This window comes from Anoplolepis gracilipes, chromosome 6 (assembly GCF_047496725.1).
Source record: "Anoplolepis gracilipes chromosome 6, ASM4749672v1, whole genome shotgun sequence".
NCBI classification, from domain to species: Eukaryota; Metazoa; Arthropoda; class Insecta; order Hymenoptera; family Formicidae; genus Anoplolepis; species Anoplolepis gracilipes.
The window spans coordinates 4182390-4203863 of NC_132975.1; the positions used below are offsets into that span (position 1 = coordinate 4182390).

Genomic DNA, 21474 nt, shown 5'->3' on the forward strand with positions numbered 1-21474 from the left:
AGAATGCGTTGTGCGTTCTTGTTACAAGCGCTGACCAAATGATCAGCTTCACCGCACTTGAAGCAACGATTGCCTCTATTAACTGCCGATGAACACACAGCACTTATATGGCTAAATGCCCAGCACTTGAAGCACTGGACCGGCCGTTCTACAATTTCCACTTTGCCCTTGCACCATCCTAGCGCAAGGACCCCCTTTCTTGCTACCTTGGTGGCCACAGATATTGGGCAGCTCACCCATGTCGTATGAGTTTCCGTTCTCGGGATCCTTCGGGACCTGCTCATTTTAAAATCGTCCTTGGAGCAGCCTCCCTCACCAGTCAAAGCTGTTATGACTTCGTCCTCGGTAATAGATACGTCAAGACCGGAAATCTTAATCTCCGCACACAATTGTGGCCTGAACACTCTGGCAGAGTCACCCAAGACCCGATTTCCTTCTTAAGGGTATCGGCTCGACTAACGTCTTTACAACTAGTGAGTTCTACAATTAATCCACCGTTGATAGACCTTCTGACTTGCGTTTCTTCTATTCCTAGTTCTTTCAGGTTTATATGCTCACGGGCATTCCGCAAGGCTTCCGCATACGAGGTCTTATTAGTGTCGACCTTAATAAGAACTGCTCTAGTCTTAGCGAGTCGAGCTTTCTTCTTTAACCTCTCCAAATCAGGTGACCGCTCAATTCTTCCAGGTGATTCCTTCTTGTGCTCGCTATTCTTCGAGAAGCCTCCCTCAGGCTCGACTCCGGAAGTATCGGAGGCTTTCAAGTCACTATTGGAGGGGCCCTTTTTCTTCCCTTTTTTAGGAGTTAGCCAAGGTTCTTTTCCTTTCATTTCCTCAGCATCCGGCTGTAGCTTCGTCACAACCAAAGCCAAAACCGGAGCTCCTTCGTCCTCCAAAGCCGAACGAGTCTCGATAGGGGATTTACTTACGTGAGTCATTCCTTTCTCAAGGAAGGTATTTCTCAATTCGCAAATCTCCTTCCTAAGAGTTTTAATTTCTTCCTGGTATCTATCTCTTGCCATCATTTGTTCCTCCATGGTGGTCCTAACGATTCTAGTTATTTCGACCATTCCATCCTTAATGTTCCGAATAACATCCTCGTTATCATTACCAATGATTTTAGCTTCCTTGATTCCTTTAAAGTCGAGTATCCTTGCACAGAGCTTCACTTCTTCGTCAGATGGCGACTCCACTATAGAAGATACAATGTCATCTTCGCCCGCACTGTCCATTTCAACTGTTTCATATTCCATAGCCTTCTTAGTCTTGACTCTCTTATCGAGGGTTTCCTCCTTACAGCTACAATTCTCCTTGCATCGACAGTCTCTTGCGTACATAGTCCTGAGCGTGCTAATAAGATCTTAGACTGCTATGCACCTTTTAAAGATCATTGTAATTTTCTCAGCATCTATCCGTACATACTTATTTGCTATAAGCATCTTGATTTCCTGTATCCAGTTCTTTCCAGCAGACACTAAAATATCAGGATCATAGCCTATCAAGTTTTCAGGTTCTATAGCTTCACACGACGATAGAGTATGCTTGCTAAACTCAAGAGAGGTTACATCGTCCTCAAGTCTCTTCTCGGTCAGCAATTCGACACCTTCCTCGTAGTACGCCATCATATCTCTATTATTGACCATAAGGTGTACCTATGTCGAAGCGCATGCGCACAGAAAGGTACCAAACCTAATTAATTTTAAGGCGGTGAAGAACTAATCCCCAACCGCACAGGAGATGAAGGGGAACCCCTAAAGGTCCCTTCTCTCGTCGCGCAACCTCGAAGAATTACACAGCTCTACTGCGCACCGTCCAAGTCTAATTTTGAGAAATTTTCCGGACAAACTATATCACGGCCTTCAATAAGGGGCCCTAATTGCACTTATATCAACGTGTATGCGTTTTGAAAACCCAAAATTTAATGTGCATGGATAAACAAATTACAGCGCAGGCAACAGTGGGAGGGGGGGTCCGTGAGGTCCCAAAAATCAAAACGCGCATCCGCGAAAACTCTCCCAGCGATATTGCGCAGCCTATAAAATTTGCGCCAATGCTATGCAGTTTCTATGTCTACTTTTATTGGCGTTCACCACTCTATGATTATTTTCACGATCTGAGTCTTGGGGTGTTTATGTTTAGTAATCGGATTTGCGATCGGATTAATCGCAGTCGTATCAACCAACTAGAGAAAAAGTTTCCTAGACTAATCAGATTTGTAAACCGTGTCTATGGAACCTCCGTACAGTTAGCCGAACCACTTTGATTTTTTTATAATTAAAATTAACTAATCGCTTGGTACTTGTTTGGTGATGATTGGTCGTCCAATTAAAACGTTTAGTCGTTCATCTTTTTTTTTAATTAAATAATTAAAATTTCAAAGTAAAGTTAGCCAAACATTTTTATTTTTCGTCCAATCGAGTTAAACAAGAGTTTATTCGATGCAGAATCGTTAGGTGGTCACGAATAAATTCTTTACAACGTTTGGTGGTCCATAGTTTATCCGAAAAATGAAAAAATTATGTGCGGTAAAATGACGATGACTGTAAAATTAGCCGGACCAATATATTATTTATTAAACAATTTTGTTCTAATTAGTCTTACATGATAGAAAATCGTTTGGTGGTGATTGGTAGTCCAATTAAAACGTTTGGTGCTTAATTATTAAATTATCACGATTCCAAATTCTTTTAAGGCTGATTTACACTTTGGCAGAAAAGCAAGTAAATGTGAAGATGAGCGGTCTTCTTCACCGATTTTATTGAAAATTTTTTTAAGTTTTTTAATAGATTTTGGCTCGAAACGAATGAATCTGGCAAAAAAAATCGTCGCTCTGTCACGTAAAGCGAAATATAAATTTTTTAAAATGATCACTTTTGAGGCTATGAAACCCGTCGGGCGACGTATAGTGACATGGACGTGCGCTGCGGTCACGCGCGCATGCGTTTTAGTAACTTACACAAAATTTTAAATAAATCTTTTTTAATTTTAAATAAATCCTTTTTAATAATGTAGCTATGCAAGTTGCAAACCTATGTGGAATTGTATATGCATTGCAAAGTACATGCTTAGATAGGAGTGCATAGGCTTCGCCCTGTCCCCATAAAAAAATATAACAAAACTTCAGAGCGTAGAAACTACCAAGGCTGACAATACTGTATGGAAGTTTCAATGCTATTTTCCTGAGCAAATGCTATTTGACTGAAGCGTTGCTAGGCAAATGGCTCAATGAATCGTGCATCGATGCATTCAGTATTTATTTTGTAAGATTATGAATAAAAAATTATAAATGTAGTGTAAGAGTTCGGACATAGGTTGAATTAAGATTTTACATTATCTTTACTCAATTTATTTTGATTGATCAATTAAATGTTTTGAAACATCTGACGTGTCTCCTGGATCGCAATCATATTATCATATAAAAACATTAGAAATTCTTTACTCAACAGCGAATTGCTACGCCAATAGCTTTAGGCTGGATTCATACCTTGGCAGAAAAGCTGAAGCCAATCAAAACTCGCGTTGTTAGTAAGTTTACTAGATAATAAACTTGGTGTTAATAAACTTACCACCAACGCGAGTTTTGATTGGCTTTTGCTTGTCTGCTTTCTGCTTTTCTGCCAAAGTGTAAATCAGCCTTAAAAGAATTTAGAATCGTGATAATCTAATAATTAAGAACTAAACGTTTTAATTGGACTACCAATCACCACCAAACGATTTTCTATTGTAAAGCATAAGCCTTACCTTCCATTGGCATTCCTCTAGCTTCCTCCCTAGCATTAAGGCTATTTCGAGATGGCGTTTGAGTCGACAATGCAGATGACGTGCAGCCTGTAATTGGCTGAGAGAGTGCAAGCGATCGAAGCGCGAGAGTTGTTGTTTGTCTCGCGAGCGTGACTGGTTCGAACGAGTCAGTCTTTGTCCTGACTCGAAAAGTAACGGTTCGATATACTGTGCGGTTAACAATTATCGAATATAATAAGCCGTAAGGTTCTTCCGCGGTTGTTCGTGATTGTAATACGAAATACAGTATGGAACACGTACAAATAATCTCTTTATTTCACCAGTGTGACCAAGATTCCCCTTAAGCCCTCCCTTCCTAAATTCCCCGCGGTTTCTTCCTAGCCCGCTCGACTACCCTTACACTATCATGTAAGACTAATTAGAACAAAATTGCTTAATAAATAATATATTATTCCGGCTAATTTTACAGTCATCGTCGTCATTTTACCGCACATGATTTTTTTCATTTTTCGGATAAACTATGGACCACTAACCGTTGTGAATTTATTCGCGATCATCTAACGATTCTGCATCGAATAAGCTCTTGTTTAACTCGATTGAACGAAAAATAAAAATGTTCGGCTAACTTTACTTCAAAATTTTAATTATTTAATTTAAAAAAAACGATGAACAACCAAACGTTTTAATTGGACAACCAATCATCACCAAACAATTACCAAGCAATTAGTTAATTTTAATTATAAAAAAATCAAAGTGGTTAGGCTAACTGTACGGAGGTAATAATAAGGGATTGTACCATTGAATAAAGAATAAAAGGAAGGATCATGATGTGATATATTGCGATATCTGGTGAATATCGATAGTTAAATTAGGTTTAGTATATGACGTAATAGATACGTCACATATTACGTCACATATTGGACGCGTTCGGGGAGACACTATTAGCGCTAACAGCGTCGTTCTATCTTTGTTCAACTTGTAATGAGTAACAAAGATAGATTAACGCTGTTAGCGCTAATAGTGTCTCCCCGAACGCGCCCATTACGTCATTAGAACGTCACCGAGCACAATGGCGGCAATCTTGAAAGCTTGAAAATATATATAATTAAAAGAATCAAGAATTTTATGAAATATGCGTGTTCTGTGGTTATGAATATTGTTAAATTTATATATAAAGCAATATTTATAAACTTATTAATGAATAATTATATAAATTTTATGTGTGTATATGTATTAATGACATATAATTGAGAGTATTGAAATTGATTATTCATAATTGACATTATTTATTTATTTATGATAAGATATGCATCATAAACATTATAACGACGTAGTAGATTACAAAATATTATAAAAGAAAAATATATATTAATAATGTATATGTATAGGTAAAATATAATGTTTATGTAATTATAATATAAATTTTTTTGTAAAATGCTTTGAACACAATACACTGTTTCTTGACGGCTGCCAATTTGGTTGATTCATAAAAGTTATCCATTTTTCTCTTTGTAATAGATGAATCGGAAAGCTAAATATGTATACGATGTATTAATTCTACTTTAATTTCAGTAACTATTTATAATTATAATTACATACTTACAAGTTATATACATTAAATCAAAATTTTATACATTACGTTATGTGTATTTCACTTAGTAAGAATTGTGAGTTTGTTAGAATATTGCAAATTATAGATCAATTTTCAATACTTACGTATGAAATGTTTCCGAATATTCCTTTTTTTGTTGTTCCACAGAAACAGAAACTAACTATTTTTTTTAAATCTTTTCGAGTGAGATATACGGGATGTACGTCATCATTTCGATATAAAGCTACTATCGATAGATAGTCGAGTTCGGTCTAGTTTATGATGTCACATTCTTCGCACTCCCCACCACTTACATGAACCTTCCTTATATTCTTTATTCAATTGTCGCTAATGTGTATACTTATACTGTGCCTAAATTAATTAAGTGACTGCTCTGCACTCTAATGGTAAAATAAAGAAGTTAAAAGCATTTCAATCAAAGAGTGAAAAAGAAACAGGAGGGAATGTATCGGTGGTGGGGGCAAATCGCTGACGGAAGCCGCCATCTTGAGTGTCTACTTTTTTTTACGCTTATTAGTATCGTCTGCTGCTGTTGTCAGAGAGACACGCATGCGCGTATTATTTTGAACAATTATTAATTCTAAAAAAAATAGTGAAATAAAATTATGGTGCATTGTCAGGCCTGTGGCATAACAACAGCGCGAAATTATGGGATAACATTTCATCGGTTAATAATTGTTATCAATATAATAACAAGAATTTAATGTTTTATTTAGATATACTATTTAAAGGAGAGTAAACAGTGTGTTAAAATTTCAATATTATTAATATATATTATTTTATTTGTTGCATATTAAAATTATATATTTCAATTTAATCTTATTGAGTTGATTTTATTAAAAATATTAAGTATATTCCATATTTATATTTAAAACTTTGTTCTTCCAGCATCTCCGAAAAGCCATTCAATTTTGGCGCCTATAAGCAGCCATTTTGAGTGTCCACTTTTATCCTGGTATATATAGGCATTTCCGTCCGTTTAGCTCGAGCCATATGCTCTCTCTTGTTTCTTTTTACTCTTTGGTTTCAACTATAAACAAAATGCATAAAACATAGACATAACATAGCATAAGCATAAAGAAAGATACGCAATCTACACAAATGTGCATAGGCATAAGTTTTGGCCAATTAGAATTGAAGACAATAATTGACATTTGAAAATGCGTCTCTAACCTATTATTTACAAAAACTTGCGATACATTCAGCAAATTTGTTAAAATGGACACGGATGATTTGATTTTCACTGCTATAATATCAGCAAGTTATGTTCTTTTACAAAAGCGTAAAAAAAATAAAAAAACGACTATGGGTACGACCAATATATGTACGTCGACCATTATTTGGTGATTTTCAATATCTTTTTCAAGAATTGAAAGAAGATGCGTTAATGTTTTTTAAGTACACAAGAATGAATCTCTTGACTTTTAATAAATTATTGGATATACTGCGACCTCACCTAGAAAAAAGAAATTGGAGAGCATTACCAGCAGAACAACGGCTTATTATTTTGCTCATGTATTTTACTTCTTATTGTAAATTTATTATTATTTGTTTGTTATTTTTATTGCTTATTATTATTTATTATTGTTTATTTATTATTATTTTGTTATTCTTATTATTTTTATTAATAATTTTGCTTTCTTACAGATTTCTTGCAACAGGAGATCAAGTATCCTCGATTGCATTTGCACATCGCATAGGTGAATCAACTGTATATAAAATTATTAAAGAAACATGTAGAATTGTAACACAAGTTTTAAGTCCTATGTATTTAAAAGTACCTACAGAAAAAGAGTGGAAGAAAATAGCTGCTAAATTTTGGAATCATTGGAATTTTCCTAATTGTATTGGAGCGATCGACGACAAGCATTTTGTTATCGAAGCACCTTCAAATTCTGGCAGTTTATACTTTATTTACAAAAAAACTTTTAGTATTGTATTATTAGCTGCATGCGATTATTAATACAAATTTACTATAATAGATTGTGGTGCATACGGTAGTGCAAGTGATGGTGGAATATTTGCACAGTCAGAATTTGGAAAGTGCTTAAACAATTATAATCTTAATATATCTGTAGAAAATTGTAAGTTACCTCTGTCGGATATAGAAATGCCTTATTATTTTGTTGCTGATGAGGCATTTCCTTTATCAAAACGAATAATGCGACCTTATCCTGGACAGTTTTTGAATGAGAAAAAGTCTATTTTTAATTACCGATTATCAAGAGCTAGACGTATTATTGAGAACACATTTGGAATTTTGGTCTCAAGGTAGAGAATTTTTACACGTAGCATATGTTTAAAGCCAGAACATGTAGATGCAATAATAATGGCTGCAATAAATTTGCATAATTTTCTAATGACGGAAAATAACAGTATAGGCGAAAACACTTACTGTCCACCAAATTATGTAGATAGCGAAGATAATATAGGAAATGTTATACAAGGTGCATGGAGATTCGGTCTCGATAATGTAAATAATTTGCGACCTACTAATATATATAGAGCGATAAAAGAAGCTTATACTCAAAGAGAGATTTTATCTGAATATTTGTCGTCACCACAAGGTGAAGTACCATGGCAAATGAAATATATTCATAGAGGATACAATAGAGATAAGCTATAAAAATATATATAATAAATCTGTTTTATAAACTTTATTTTATATTATATATATGAACATAAACTATACATGAACATGTAATAAAATATTTAAATAATACTTAATATATATATAAAATAAAATATTTAAGTACACTTAATTATATTTAATAATACTTAACTATTTAACTAAATACTTAAAATATTTAATATTTAATGTAACATTTATAATATTTTTATAACTAATATTTCTATAACTATATAATAAAATTTTTTGTATTATAGATTATATAATACTTTCATTAGCTGACTCTTTAGTTGAGATTTTTGAGGTTCCGATATTTTTTTTAATTGACATGCAATTGTTTTTGCAAAAATTTCATCTTCATCAATTATATCAAAAGATTTATTTTCATTTTTCTTTTCTAAATGTGATGAAACCACTGACGTTAATTTAAAAATAGATTCTTCCAACTTATCTGCTGAAGATGTGCATTTTATTTTTTTTGTGAATCTTTTTGGTGAATTTAATGACATTCTTGATGACGAAGAGTCAAGAGATGGAAGTATTAATTTTTGATCAAATTGAGATGCAGGAAATACTGATTCTCGATCAAGTTGAGATGTTGAAAATACTGTCTCTTGATCAAGTTGAGATGAAATTTTTCTATTAGGAGAAGATCTTGAATGTGCTGATGGAGAAAGTTCTTTGTCTTTGGATAATGTTTCTGAATATTCTAATAAAGGAAATATTTTATCGTTAATTGTTAATGTGTTTGGACTAGGCGGTGAAAGAAAATCAGATGCATTTGGACTAGGTGGTGAAGGAAAATCACCATCGCTATCACATAAGTCTAAAGAAGAAAATGAATACATAAATATTAATTTATCTTTAATATTGATATATAAAAATTTGCATATATACATATATATATATATATATATATATATATATATATTTTAGAATTATAGCTATATTTGTAATATAGCTATTATTGTATTTGTTATATATACAAATATAGCCATAATGCTCGATTCACACTGCGTCCGATGTCTGACGATATCCAATAACAAAGCTTGTTTTTTAGAAAGAGACATTTTAGATAATTCTGTTTCCTAGAAAACACAGACGCAATGTGAATCTATCATTAAACCGTACTTCTTATATTTGCAGGTTCAGGATTTATAGAAAATGGTCTCTTTAGTTTATTATATTGATGTGGTTTCTTGGCCATATTTTTCTGGGAATAACTATTATCACTGTTATTTGAACAAAATGTAGTAACTGAATAAGCAGAATGGAATGCAGAAGGTGTTGATAAATTTGTGGAAGCTATTTCTGATGATGCATTCAATTCTCTTGATTTAGATGATTTATTAATTGTATCATCTTCGTTACTTCGGATCTGATTTCTTAATATATTTGAGGATCCTGCAATTAAAATTATATTTAAAATAACACACACGCATAATATTTTATAAATAAATATAATATTATCAGGCCTCGTTTACAATAGAGTCATAAGTCGTAAGTCATAAGAAATTAAACAATCTGATTCGATTATTCTTCTCTAAATTTAACTGTGATTAATTTTTTATAACTTACGATTCCATTGTAGACAAGGTTTTAGTCTACTAACAATATAAATTCACCTAATATTTTTGTTGCTTCATTCGTCTTGATTGGATGTTTGGAAATTAAGTAGGATATATTGGTTATAGATCTGAATGAAACATTCATACAAACATAGAGAATTATAAATGTTTTACAAATATAAATAGATAGAAATATAAAGCTATAAAGTTATAAATATAATAATATATATAAACTATAAGAATTTTATAAAAAAACTTACTTTCTACTCTTAACAAATTTGAACAAAAAATTCATTTGTTCATATAAAGGAAAATGATTGTCTCAATGTATTTCCACTTCCACTTCTTGTTTCCATTTCTCGTAATTTTTTTTCACGAGAATATCGCTCACGCAGCCTTGCCCATCTAGTTTGACAATCTGAAGCTAAAGATATAATTAATCTATTTCATCATATTAAACCTATTTATATAAGAAATACATTTTGTTGTGCCCGTGCCGTGAGGATAGGGTCTTCCGGGATATTCGCCCAAAGAGTTGGAACTCAGGCAGCAAATAAACGCACTCCGTACTTGTTTAGTAAAAGAATATATTTCGGTCGTACTGTTACACTATTCTCACACTTCTGTTAGCTCGCGTATTCGGTCGTCGTGTGGACGAACCGTGTAGATAGGTCGATAACTTATTTACGCGCGGCTCTCTTATTAGCTACTTTCTTACGAGCGACCGCGATGGGTCTCGCGATCGGTTTATATATCGCTTTAATTTCGAGGGTGGAAGGATGAGGTTTTCGGGTCGGAGCGCGGGACGTGCTCCGTGCTCGGGTGTCGTAATGCTTATTCAGCTTGACCGTGACTTGCTTTCTTTTTAGTCACGTCTTATTTTTCTTTCTTAATCTTTCTATTTAATTCTTTTAATACTTTGCTTTGCTTGCTTGATTTTAATTTCTTATTTCTTAATTTTATGTATTTACTTTTCCTTTCCAGGTAAGTGTCTCGGGTTACGACATCCTTCCCCCTTTGGGAAAAGAAAATTTACTAGCGGTAAATTTTCTTTACCTTATTTTCGCTTCTTAGTCTATGTTCTTACAGTCTGTCTTATTAATATAACATGGCTGTGTTGTTTCCGTCATCTAGTGTTGTGTCGGGTTGGTAAGGTCTGTCATAAATTTTTTCTCTTTGTACTCGTAGTATGCTTATTTGAATTGTGCTTATTTTGTCCTGTTGTTCTTTTTTCGTTTACTTCCTTCTTCTTACTAGGTGAGTTAACACTACAATGCTGAGTATAATTATTGTTCCTATGATACCTGATATCGCGGGATAGATTACATGTTCTCGTATTAGTAGACTGTCTTTATTTATCTGTCTATCTGTCTCGGTCAGTGTGTTACTCAGTTTCATTAATTTGGATGGGTTCCGTATTATTTTTCGTAATTTTATGCTTTCTACCTTGTCTTTTGGTTCGTTCGTCTATTTTTTCAATATGTTTGTTAAGTTGTAGTCGGGTATCTTTGTATTTATATACGTTGTTATGGCGGGTTTGTTCGCTTTTATTATTATGTCGGGCGTTACTAATTTACATTTTTCTAATTCGCTTTCCGTGGTTGTAAAATACGTTCGACTATCGGTGTCTATCGCTATTATCGGTTGGCTTACTTCTATACATATAAATGTGTCGTCTTGTTTATGGACGGGTAGAGGGATTGCTTTTATTATCTCGTATGTAGGACATTATTAATGGAAATCTTACTATCGTAATTATTCCTATACTATTGTAGTATGCGCTTATTTTTATAAATTTCTCGATCTCTCCCCAATTTTCTGGTGCAATGTTGAACGGAAAGTGCGTTCCTTGCGGTATTTGTGCTGCGATTTCCTTAAGATTATTTATTATGGTTTCGATCGGTAGTACTCTTATGTTTATTATTCCGCTTTTCGCGCTATTTAAATGCGTTACGATATCGGTAATATCCGTTATTAATCTTCTGATGATCGCGTTTAATACGATGAAATGTTCGTCCATCTTTTCTCTGTGTCTGAATCCTATTTTCATCTGTATCTAGCTTTGTCGCATTTTCTCTGTCACATTTAAAAACTTGTCTTCATTTTCTTGTATTATTTTTTCTGATTCTTCTACATGTGCAATGGTTGCGTTTAACACTTTAATTTGATTCTTCAACGCATGCTGTAGTGTTTGTTGATTTCCTTCTAGCATTTTTAATTGTTCGTTGATTACTTTTTCGTCGTCGGCATCCATCGTGCCGAATAGCGTTTTGGCTATGGTTCCTAGTCCATCTACGAGTCCTCTCCTTGTTTTCCTTGCTAACCGATAGGTCGTTCTTAGACGTGTTAATAGAGCTACTGATTTTTCGTACTCCTGTTCTGTCAGTTGCAGTAAGAGGCTGCAAGTTCTTTTCATTTTTTCTTCCAGAGGTTTGTCATAGCATAACGCTCTCGTTTGCGCCATGTATCCTGCTAACTGCTCTTGTCGGTGATCTATTGCGGAAATGTCCGTTTTGATTACCATTTTCCATGTGGACTCTACTTGATTGATTTTTCCTATCTTCTCGAAATATATGCCTGGTTCCTGTGAGAATCTTTCTATCTCCCAGGCTTCGTCGGTGTCAGCTTTTTCTGTCCTGACTGTGCTCCAAGTAATTAAACTCCTGTAATATAAATAGTATCATATTATATCACTGCGCTTTCTTAGAATGTTTCATACGTGCATTCTTTATTCGCGTTGCGCTTTTGTATATGTGGCTGCGTTCGCTGTTCTTTCCTTGCTCTTAGTTAGTCTTCAGTCGCGATCCCGTGCAGTTTATCCGCGTTGTCTTCCTTCTGTTCGGTTGTGTTCATGGCTCCTAACGCGGGTGAAGTACACTTTTCGAGTGCCCAGCAGGTTGTGCGTGACAGTGGTGATCTTATTTCTCGCGAAGAGCCCGCGGAAGACCACTTTTCCCGCAGTTTTATTCCGCAAGTGGTGCCTCGTATTTCCGAGGTGGTATTTGAGCCTATCCCGAACGCGCCGTTTACCTCGGTGCCTCCTCACCGATGGTGACTGTCAGGGCGCGGTCGCCACATTTGGGACCGGGGTGCCTTCAAGTATTACGGGAGCCTTTATCGTCCCGTTCGCGGCCGTGGCCACGGTCGCCCCTTTTAAGGTAGAATTTATTTTATTTATTTTTCTTTTCTTCGCTTCTCTATCGCCTTCCTCCGCGCGCGTCGCCGTTTACTATTCTAATTTTCGATGAACGCTTTCAATCGGTTTACGTGTACGCGTATCGTCCTTCTTCCCATTTTTATTGTATAGTTTACGTCCGAATTCTTCTCGGTAATTAGATAGGGTCCGAGCCATAGGGAATCTAACTTCTTTGATCGCTCTCTACGAACCGTTTTGTCGTGTAGCAGGACTTTCTCTCCTACTTTGAATGTAGTTTCGCGTGTCTTCTTATCGTAATTTTCCTTCGCTTTTATTTTTTCGTTGCGTAAGTGCTCCTTTGCGACTTGTTGCGATGCGCGTAACTTTTCTCGCAGTTCGCTTGCGTAGTCTTCGTACGTGTATGTAGATTTTGGCGGTTGCGATAGACTTGTCGGTAGAGTTGCTCTGTGTCCGTAAATTAGTTCGAACGGTGTGAATCCTGTCGCTATATGTGGGGTAGTATTATACGTGAACATTGCGTATGGGATCCATTCGTCCCAGTCGGTTTGATCTGCGTTGATATAGTGTCGTAGATACTCGGCTAGTGTACGATGTGATCTTTTCAGCGCTCCGTTGCTCTCCGGATGATACGCTGTCGGTATCTTTAATAGTTGTATCTTTAATAGTTTGCAAGTGTTCTTAAACATTTCGCTTAGGAAATTTGTTCCTTGGTTGGTTAGTATTTTTTCTGGAATACCGTGCTCGAATATTATTTTCGTTGCAAATTCTTTGGCGATTGTTGCGGCTTCTTGGTTCGCTATTGGTATCGCTTTACTAAATTTTGTTAGATTATCTTGGAAGGTTAAGATATATTTATTTCCAGTAGTTGTAATTGTTAATGGTCCGACTATATCTAGTGCATATTTTCCGAATGGCTTATCGGCAGTGTCCGTGATTATTAACGGTGCCTTATTTTTTCTTGATAGTTTATTTCGTTGGCATAGTTCGCATTTCGCTATATAATTTTTGACGTCTTTTGTTATTCCCTTCTAATTATGCATTAGTCGAATTCGATTTATCGTTCGTTCGATTCCCTGATGTCTTCCTAGGGGGGCGTCATGGTATTCGTATAATATCTTTTGCTTCTCATCTTCCGTGTATTCTTGCCTTGTTCTCGTGTCGCGTGCCTCTTCCTCTTTAATCGCATTGATATCCGCTACGTGTCGGCTCAGCGCGTCAGCGTTTCTATTCGCTGTTCCGGCTTTATGTATTATTACATAATTGTATTCTTCTAATTTAAGTCTCCATCGGGTCAATCGAGATCCGGGGTCAGTGACATTAAATAACCATACTCGTGATTTGTGGTCCGTCACGACCGTGAATTTGGTTCCATATAAGTATGGTCGAAAATGTTTAACGGCCCATACTATAGCGAGTAACTCTTTCTCTGTCGTACTGTAATTTTGTTCTGCCTTTGTTAGTACTCGACTCGCGTACGCTACGGGTCGATCTTGTCCTATCTGTCTTTGCGATAATATGGCTCCGATTGCATAGTCGGATGCATCTGTCATCACTATAAATTCTTTCGTAAAATCTGGGTACTTCAGTACCGGTGCTGTCGTTAGTTTTTCTTTTAGTAATTCAAAGGCGTTCTGTTGCGCTTGCGTCCACTCGAATCTGTTTTCTTTCTTGGTTAATTTTGTGAGTGACTTCGCTATTTTGGAAAAATTTTCAATAAATTTCCGATAATATCCGGCCAATCCTATAAATGCTTGTACATCCTTGACCTTTTTTGGCGTCGGAAAATTTTTTACAGCTTTTAATTTGATTGGGTCGGGTGATATTCCGTTCTCCGTAATTATGTGTCCGAGATATGTCACTTCCTTTCTCAGGAATTCACATTTGTCGAGCTGTAATTTTAGTCGTTTTTCCCGTAATTTTTTTAATACTTCGATTAATCTTATATTCCTTTAGACTAGCTCCAAAAATTACAATATCGTCTAAATAGACTAGACACTTTATTCCTTGCAATCCGCTTAACACGGCGTTCATTAATCGCTGGAATGTGGCGGGTGCGTTTTTCAATCCAAACGGCATTCTGTTAAATTCGTAGTGTCCGTACGGCGTGGAAAACGCTGTTTTACTTTTGTCACTTTCTTCCATCTCGATCTGGTGATATCCTGATGCCAGGTCGAGGGTAGTAAAATATTTTGCATTCCCTAATTGATCCAATATGTCCGTAATATTCGGTAGAGGGAATGAGTCGCCTATTGTTAGGTCGTAAAAGACTAGGTTCAATTTTCGAAAGTCTACCACCACTCTAAATTTTTGTTTTCTAGATGCATCTAATTTCTTCGCAACGACTATTAAAGGTGCGTTCCATTGACTCACGCTTGCCCTAATTATTCCATTATTCAGCATCTCTTGCATTTGTCGATTGACTTCCGTCTTTTGTTTTTCTGGCAGTCGATATGGTCGTATGTTAACCGGTGCGCTGTCTGCTCGTGTTGCAATTTGATGTGTCACCGCGTTCATACATGTGAGTGGCTCTCCGTCAGTGTGGAACACATCGCTGTATTCCTCGCAAATATCTCTTATCGCTTTTTCCTCTTCCTTATTTAGGTGTCCGGTGCGGAGCTCTTCTAATATTTTCTCGGTCCGTCGCAGGCTTTTCTCCGCCGTTATCGAATGTGCGAGATTTATCTCCGTTGCGTCTTCGGCTTCAATTTTCTCAACTGTTATTTGTGGCATTGTAATTTCGACTTCGTTTTCGTTTGTATTCATTACGCTCGCAGAGCATAAGAATTCTTCGGGTTTGACTAGACAATTCCCTATAAATACGCCTGGTATTATTTCCTCTGCTCGGGTTACTCCCATCATGTTGATTGTCGTTGCCACTTGTACTATCGTCTCGCTCCGAGGCTGTAATGTGATCTTTTGATAAGAGTATAGTCTCAGGATATTTCGTCCGATTTTTAGCTGTTTCGTTGAGTAATTGCATATCGCTTCTTGTTTTTTGAGAAAATCTATTCCTATTATCCCTTCATACTCAATCGGAAAATCGTCTTTTACGACATAAAATCTATGTTTTATTTTTTCATCTCGCAACTTTATCGTCGCATTTATTCGTCTAATGGTATATACCTGGTGTCCCGTCACGCCGGTGAGGGTTATTTTATCTTCGGTTATCATCGTTTCTCCTTTTAGATTTCTCACTTTGATAAGAGAAATGGCTGCTCCCGTATCGCATAATAAATTTATTTTTCCTCCTTTTGCCTCTTGCATGGGTAATGCAACTAAGTCTAGGCCTGTGTGTGAGTGAGGCGTTCGTCTTACGTGTGATACGTGATACTCGGCGGCAGGTCGACGTTGCTTCTTATCTTCTTTCTCCTCCTCGTCGCTACTTCGAGCGGAATAAGATCTCTTTTCCCTTCTTTCATTGCTATACCGATTTTTAATTTCCCGTGGCGGCTGATTTCGTTTTGTACGGTTAGGCTGGTCCTTATACGGTCGTCCGTATAGTATCCAGCATTCTTCTTGCCTATGTCCGATCCTTTTGCAATGATTGCAATATTTATCTACGGTATTCACGCGCGAGGGTCGCTCTGGTTTTGGTAATGAAAATCGTGTCGCGTATCGACTCGTCCGGCATTCTCTTCCGTAATGCCCCATTTTTCCGCATTTCTGGCATTGTGCAATTCTTTTATTATCATGATTATACATGGGCGTTGTAGCGTTCTTTGGTCGTGCGCCGGCACATGCCGATCCCTTGACCTTCTCTTCTGCGCTCGCAGCTGATATCGCTTCTTGCAGTGTCATGTATCCTCGAGAACGTATTTAATGTCGTCGTGTAATCCGATTTGGAAATTCTCTAAGGCTTGCTGCTGTATTATTTTAAAGATTATCCGCTTGTGCTCCGTCGCATAATTTTGTCCATCTAGCATCGACTCGTATAGTTCTATTGCTAGTTTGTCTGTTCGCAGTCCGTATACTCTCGCGCTTTCGCCGGTTTTCTGTTTTAGCGTATTGAATTCTATTTGCAAATGTGTCGTGCTCTTTCTACTAGCATAGCACGCTTCTAGTTCTTGTTTTAATTGTACAAAATTTTGGATCTTTCGCGTCTGAAAATCTAGCATCGCTCTGCCTTTTAATTTGGTACATAGTACGGCACCTAACAAAGTGACTTCGTCTAATGGGCCAATATTTTCGACCGCGTATGTTGTCGCGCTTAAGAATTCTTGTAGTTTATTTGGCGATCCGTCGAATTCTGGTATTAGGCTGCGTGCCTCTTTCAAGGGTAAACTTCCGCGTCCTCGACGGTATCGTACATCGTCGGGCGAGTATTCTTCTTCAACTTCGCGTCTGTGATTTGTTGGCGTTAGGCTTCTGTTATTTCGCGTTTCCTGTCTTTCGCGAATATAAGCGATTTCAAGGTGTAAGTCCCGAATTTCCTGCATCAGCATTTGTATCATCTCTCTACTATTATCGTTTGTACCGCTTGTTCCGGGTCTTGGTTCGGCGTGTCTCTGTGCACGTGGTTCCGCCGATTCCTCGCTTATCTCGTTGTGTAAGCGTTCGATTTCCCTATCGACCTAGTCGGCAGTAACGTTCGGTTGAGCTACCGGAGGTGTTCGGATCATGTTTCTTCTCTCGCGGTATTCTAATTCCGGATTAAAAATACTTGAGTCGTAGGACGTCAATGAAAATTCGCGTCGGTGTGTCACACGGCTTGGTGTGCTTATCGCTGACTCGGCGTCAGATAACTGACCGTCTTGATTCGTGATTATGCTACGATCTATTTCGTTGACCGGAAGTCCGCGTTTTGCTAATACGTTCGCTCCGGGTTCGCTTTCGGGAGAACTTTCGCTTGAGTAATATGCCTGCGCACATAAATGTTTGCGCACTCTATTACTAATGTCTCTATTACTTAATGTCTCTAAGCGCGGTTTCTGCTATTCTTTTCGAGCTTATCAAACTATTGGCTATGGCTTTTTCCGCCGATCCACTGTATAGCCACGATGCGTTAGCTCTATTATTTGATCGTTCGTTTCGTCTTTCCGACATTCACGCGTTACAATAGTAAATTTTTCGTTCGACTTACATTAGTATGATGAACCGCATTTTATTTGATCGCTCATTCTCGCTGTTTGAGGTAGGTCGGTGCCTTCTCAGATTGCAGTCTGGCTGTCGTCTCAGCGTACCGGGTATTTAGAAGTTTCCTGGTTGTCTTCTCTGTTGTAGTGGGTGTGTTTGATCACGACGTCTTTTATTTCTTCTGCGTCACTGTTGCTGGCGAATCCCACCGCTGCCACCAATTAATGTTGTGCCCGTGCCGTGAGGATAGGGTCTTCCGGGATATTCGCCCAAAGAGGTGGAACTCAGGCAGCAAATAAACGCACTCCGTACTTGTTTAGTAAAAGAATATATTTTGGTCGTACTGTTACACTATTCTCACACTTCTGTTAGCTCGCGTATTCGGTCGTCGTGTGGACGAACCGTGTAGATAGGTCGATAACTTATTTACGCGCGGCTCTCTTATTAGCTACTTTCTTACGAGCGACCGCGATGGGTCTCGCGATCGGTTTATATATCGCTTTAATTTCGAGGGTGGAAGGATGAGGTTTTCCGGGTCGGAGCGCGGGACGTGCTCCGTGCTCGGGTGTCGTAATGCTTATTCAGCTTGACCGTGACTTGCTTTCTTTTTAGTCACATCTTATTTTTCTTTCTTAATCTTTCTATTTAATTCTTTTAATACTTTGCTTTGCTTGCTTGATTTTAATTTCTTATTTCTTAAATTTATGTATTTACTTTTCCTTTCCAGGTAAGTGTCTCGGGTTACGACAATTTCTTCTGATAACAAAACTTGTCGAAAACACAACATTGTCAAAATGACAACACTTACACGCAATGTCAGCATAATGATTGACTATTAACGCAATTTGCTGCTTTTTTACGACAACTGTCTTTTCAACAAAATTTGCTATTAAAATATATAATTATTAAAATCAAGGAGGTTTTATATACACATATATATATATATATATATATATATATATATAATGTATATAAGTAATATAAAAAATGTATTCCATACCTGTTGTGTTTAATATATCTCCTATTTTTTTTCATGAGTTATTTTTTTTAATATCTTTAAAATCTTTCGATTCTTTATTATAAAGATGCGGATAACCTTTAAGAAGATCCACTAATAACGAATCTTTCTCTCTCGAAGTCATTGTATTAATTGTTCTGTTCTCACACACATTTTCGTCATTTTCACTTCTTTTTAAATAATAATTATTATGATCTTCCATATTTTAGTTTTATGAATTTTTATTTATTTTCTTTAATGCAGTCTAGCATGAACATAAATATCACAGATTTCTATAACGGTAAAACTAGGTTGTCAACCTGGCGGGAATTCATGTCTGACATTATATTGGCTGTACATAGACCATATGCATAAAAATTTCGTTCTTATGGATATTTTCATTTCTTATGCACATGTTATGCTTATGCTTATGCTATGTTATGTAAATCAATATGGCGACTTAATACTCGATGCTCATTGGTCCATATGGTCTTATGTTATGCATATGCAGCTATGTAATTTTGTGTGCGATAGTTTTAAATCGACACTGTGTCACACAGTGTATCATTGGGTGCATCCAGTACAACAACCGCTCACTGAGCGCTTATACCCGTATTCATAGTCCGTCCTTATCTCAAGGGTGGAGGAAACCTTAATGAAGAATTCTTTGAATCTCCAAGACTGTCTTATTTCATAGATGAATCTCGAGTCTCCCTTCTAAAAGGAAAGAATATTTTAGGGATTTTTAGGGATTTACTAGAGACAACATTGTTTTACGCGCCTGAAACTAATTTCACATATAAACTTTCAAGTGATTGAGTTACAAATAAGTTAAGTTAAAAGTATATTTATTTATTATTTTTTGTGCAAGTTGTGATCGCATTGCAAATATAATGGATAATAAAAATGTTCATTATACGGAACGGGAGAGAATGCTCTTGGCGCAGCTTGTTTCAGAAGAAAAAGCTATCGAAAATAAAAAGACAGGTGCTTCAGATCTAAAAGATAAGGTGGATGCATGGGAAAAAATCACAAAAAAATTTACTAGCGAAGGATGTACGCCTCGCTCTAGCAAACAGCTGAAAAAATGCTGGGATAATATGAAACAAAGGTAAAAATAATGATTTTACTAATAATTTTATTAATGATGAGGTTATATAATTATTTTAAGTGCACACATATTCTTCTTCCTATATACACTTTTATACTTGGCTTGTTATATAATATTTTAATAATAATTATATTATTAATTATTTTAGAAAACGAAAATTAAATACGACAATGCGGCACGAACAGCTTATGACAGGTGGAGGTCCTGCATCAGTACAACCGAATGATCCAGTGATGGCATTCATGGATGCAACAAATGCAAATTTAGATGTCGAAATTGATTGCCCATTCGACAGCACAGCAGTATTTGAGAAAGAATGTATAAGCACTACGTATAATTCTTATTTTTTTATTATTCTATTATTATACATGGTAATAATAATTTATTCTTTATATTTTGCTTTTCAGATAATGTAAAGATGGATTGTGCGTCTGAAAGAATAGTCATCGAAGATGAAAGTGAGAAAGAAAATAAGAACATTGATGATATCTGTCATGAAGATTATATCCATCAAAATATTTTATCTACATCATTTAGCACACCAAAAGAAAAAATAGCTTTAAGGAATAGCACATCAGTAGAAAAAAAGGCCACATCAAGCATAAACAATGCATCAGGAAAAAAAGTCACTGCAAGTGTTAACGCATTAAAAGAAAAAAAAAAGCTACTTCAAATATTAAAAACATAGAGGTAAATTTTATGAATTAGGTTATATTAATTTTTTAACAGATTATATAAATAATTATTATTATTATTAATATGAATAAGATTTTATTGTCATTTTTTAAAATTAAGGTAGAAAAAAGTACGTAATAATCTTTATTGCAATAAATTAATGATAATGAAATACTAATAATAAAATAATTTCGATTTTCAGAATATCCGTGACGAAAAAGAGTTACGATTAATAAAAATACGCGAAGCAATTGAGCAACAGCGCGAGCTTCATCGTAAAAAAATAAAGATTGCTGAAACAGAGGAGCAGATTGTTCTTGTAAAACTTTTGAAGGAGGAAGAAGCGCTCAAGAGTAATACATGTAAATAATATATCTATAAATATGATAAAATGACTTTTGTTAATAATATGCTATAGATACAAGTTATGTTTTTTATTATATATTTCTATATGTTTATATGTATTTCAGTTTATACAAAGTATGTAAAATATTTAATTATTTTTATAAGTGACTAAATAACTATAAGTGTTCTTATAAATAAATGTTATTCTTGATAATTAATATAAAATTCTATGTTTGTTATCAATTTAATGGAAATATATATATTTCTTACAAACAATGAAATATTGTCTGTTTATATTTTTAAACGTCACTTTGAGGACCGTGTTTTGTTGATAATCATTGTCAGTATTGAAAATCTAAAGTGTATGTGACAAATTAAATAGATTTACAGTACTGTCAGTGAATACCAAAATGCGGTTTATATAAAAGAATAGTTTATAAAGAGAAAGAGAGAGAGAAAGATTTGTTATAAATAAATATAACATTCTTTAAGTTAAAATTTATACTTAATATATTATATATTTGTTTTATTTACAATTTGATCTTGTACAAATCTAAATTTATTTAT

General features: G+C 35.7%; 1 protein-coding gene and 1 long non-coding RNA gene across 2 annotated transcripts; one reads left to right on the forward strand and one right to left on the reverse strand.

Moving 5' to 3' along the window:
• Positions 1 to 8261: 8261 nt before the first annotated feature.
• Positions 8262 to 9869, reverse strand: LOC140666983 (uncharacterized). The gene is made up of 3 exons (XR_012046890.1): positions 9810 to 9869; positions 9607 to 9677; positions 8262 to 9385 (listed from the first exon to the last, which is right to left on the reverse strand). It is a non-coding gene; the product is annotated as an uncharacterized lncRNA (long non-coding RNA).
• A 9408-nt stretch (positions 9870 to 19277) lies between these two features.
• On the forward strand, positions 19278 to 21017 carry LOC140666980 (uncharacterized). Its single transcript, XM_072894546.1, has 4 exons — positions 19278 to 19887; positions 20036 to 20205; positions 20295 to 20577; positions 20765 to 21017. Exons 1-3 carry the CDS (start codon positions 19670 to 19672, stop codon positions 20573 to 20575), a joined length of 669 nt encoding a protein of 222 aa, XP_072750647.1. The 5' UTR covers positions 19278 to 19669; the 3' UTR covers positions 20576 to 20577; positions 20765 to 21017.
• Positions 21018 to 21474: the final 457 nt, after the last annotated feature.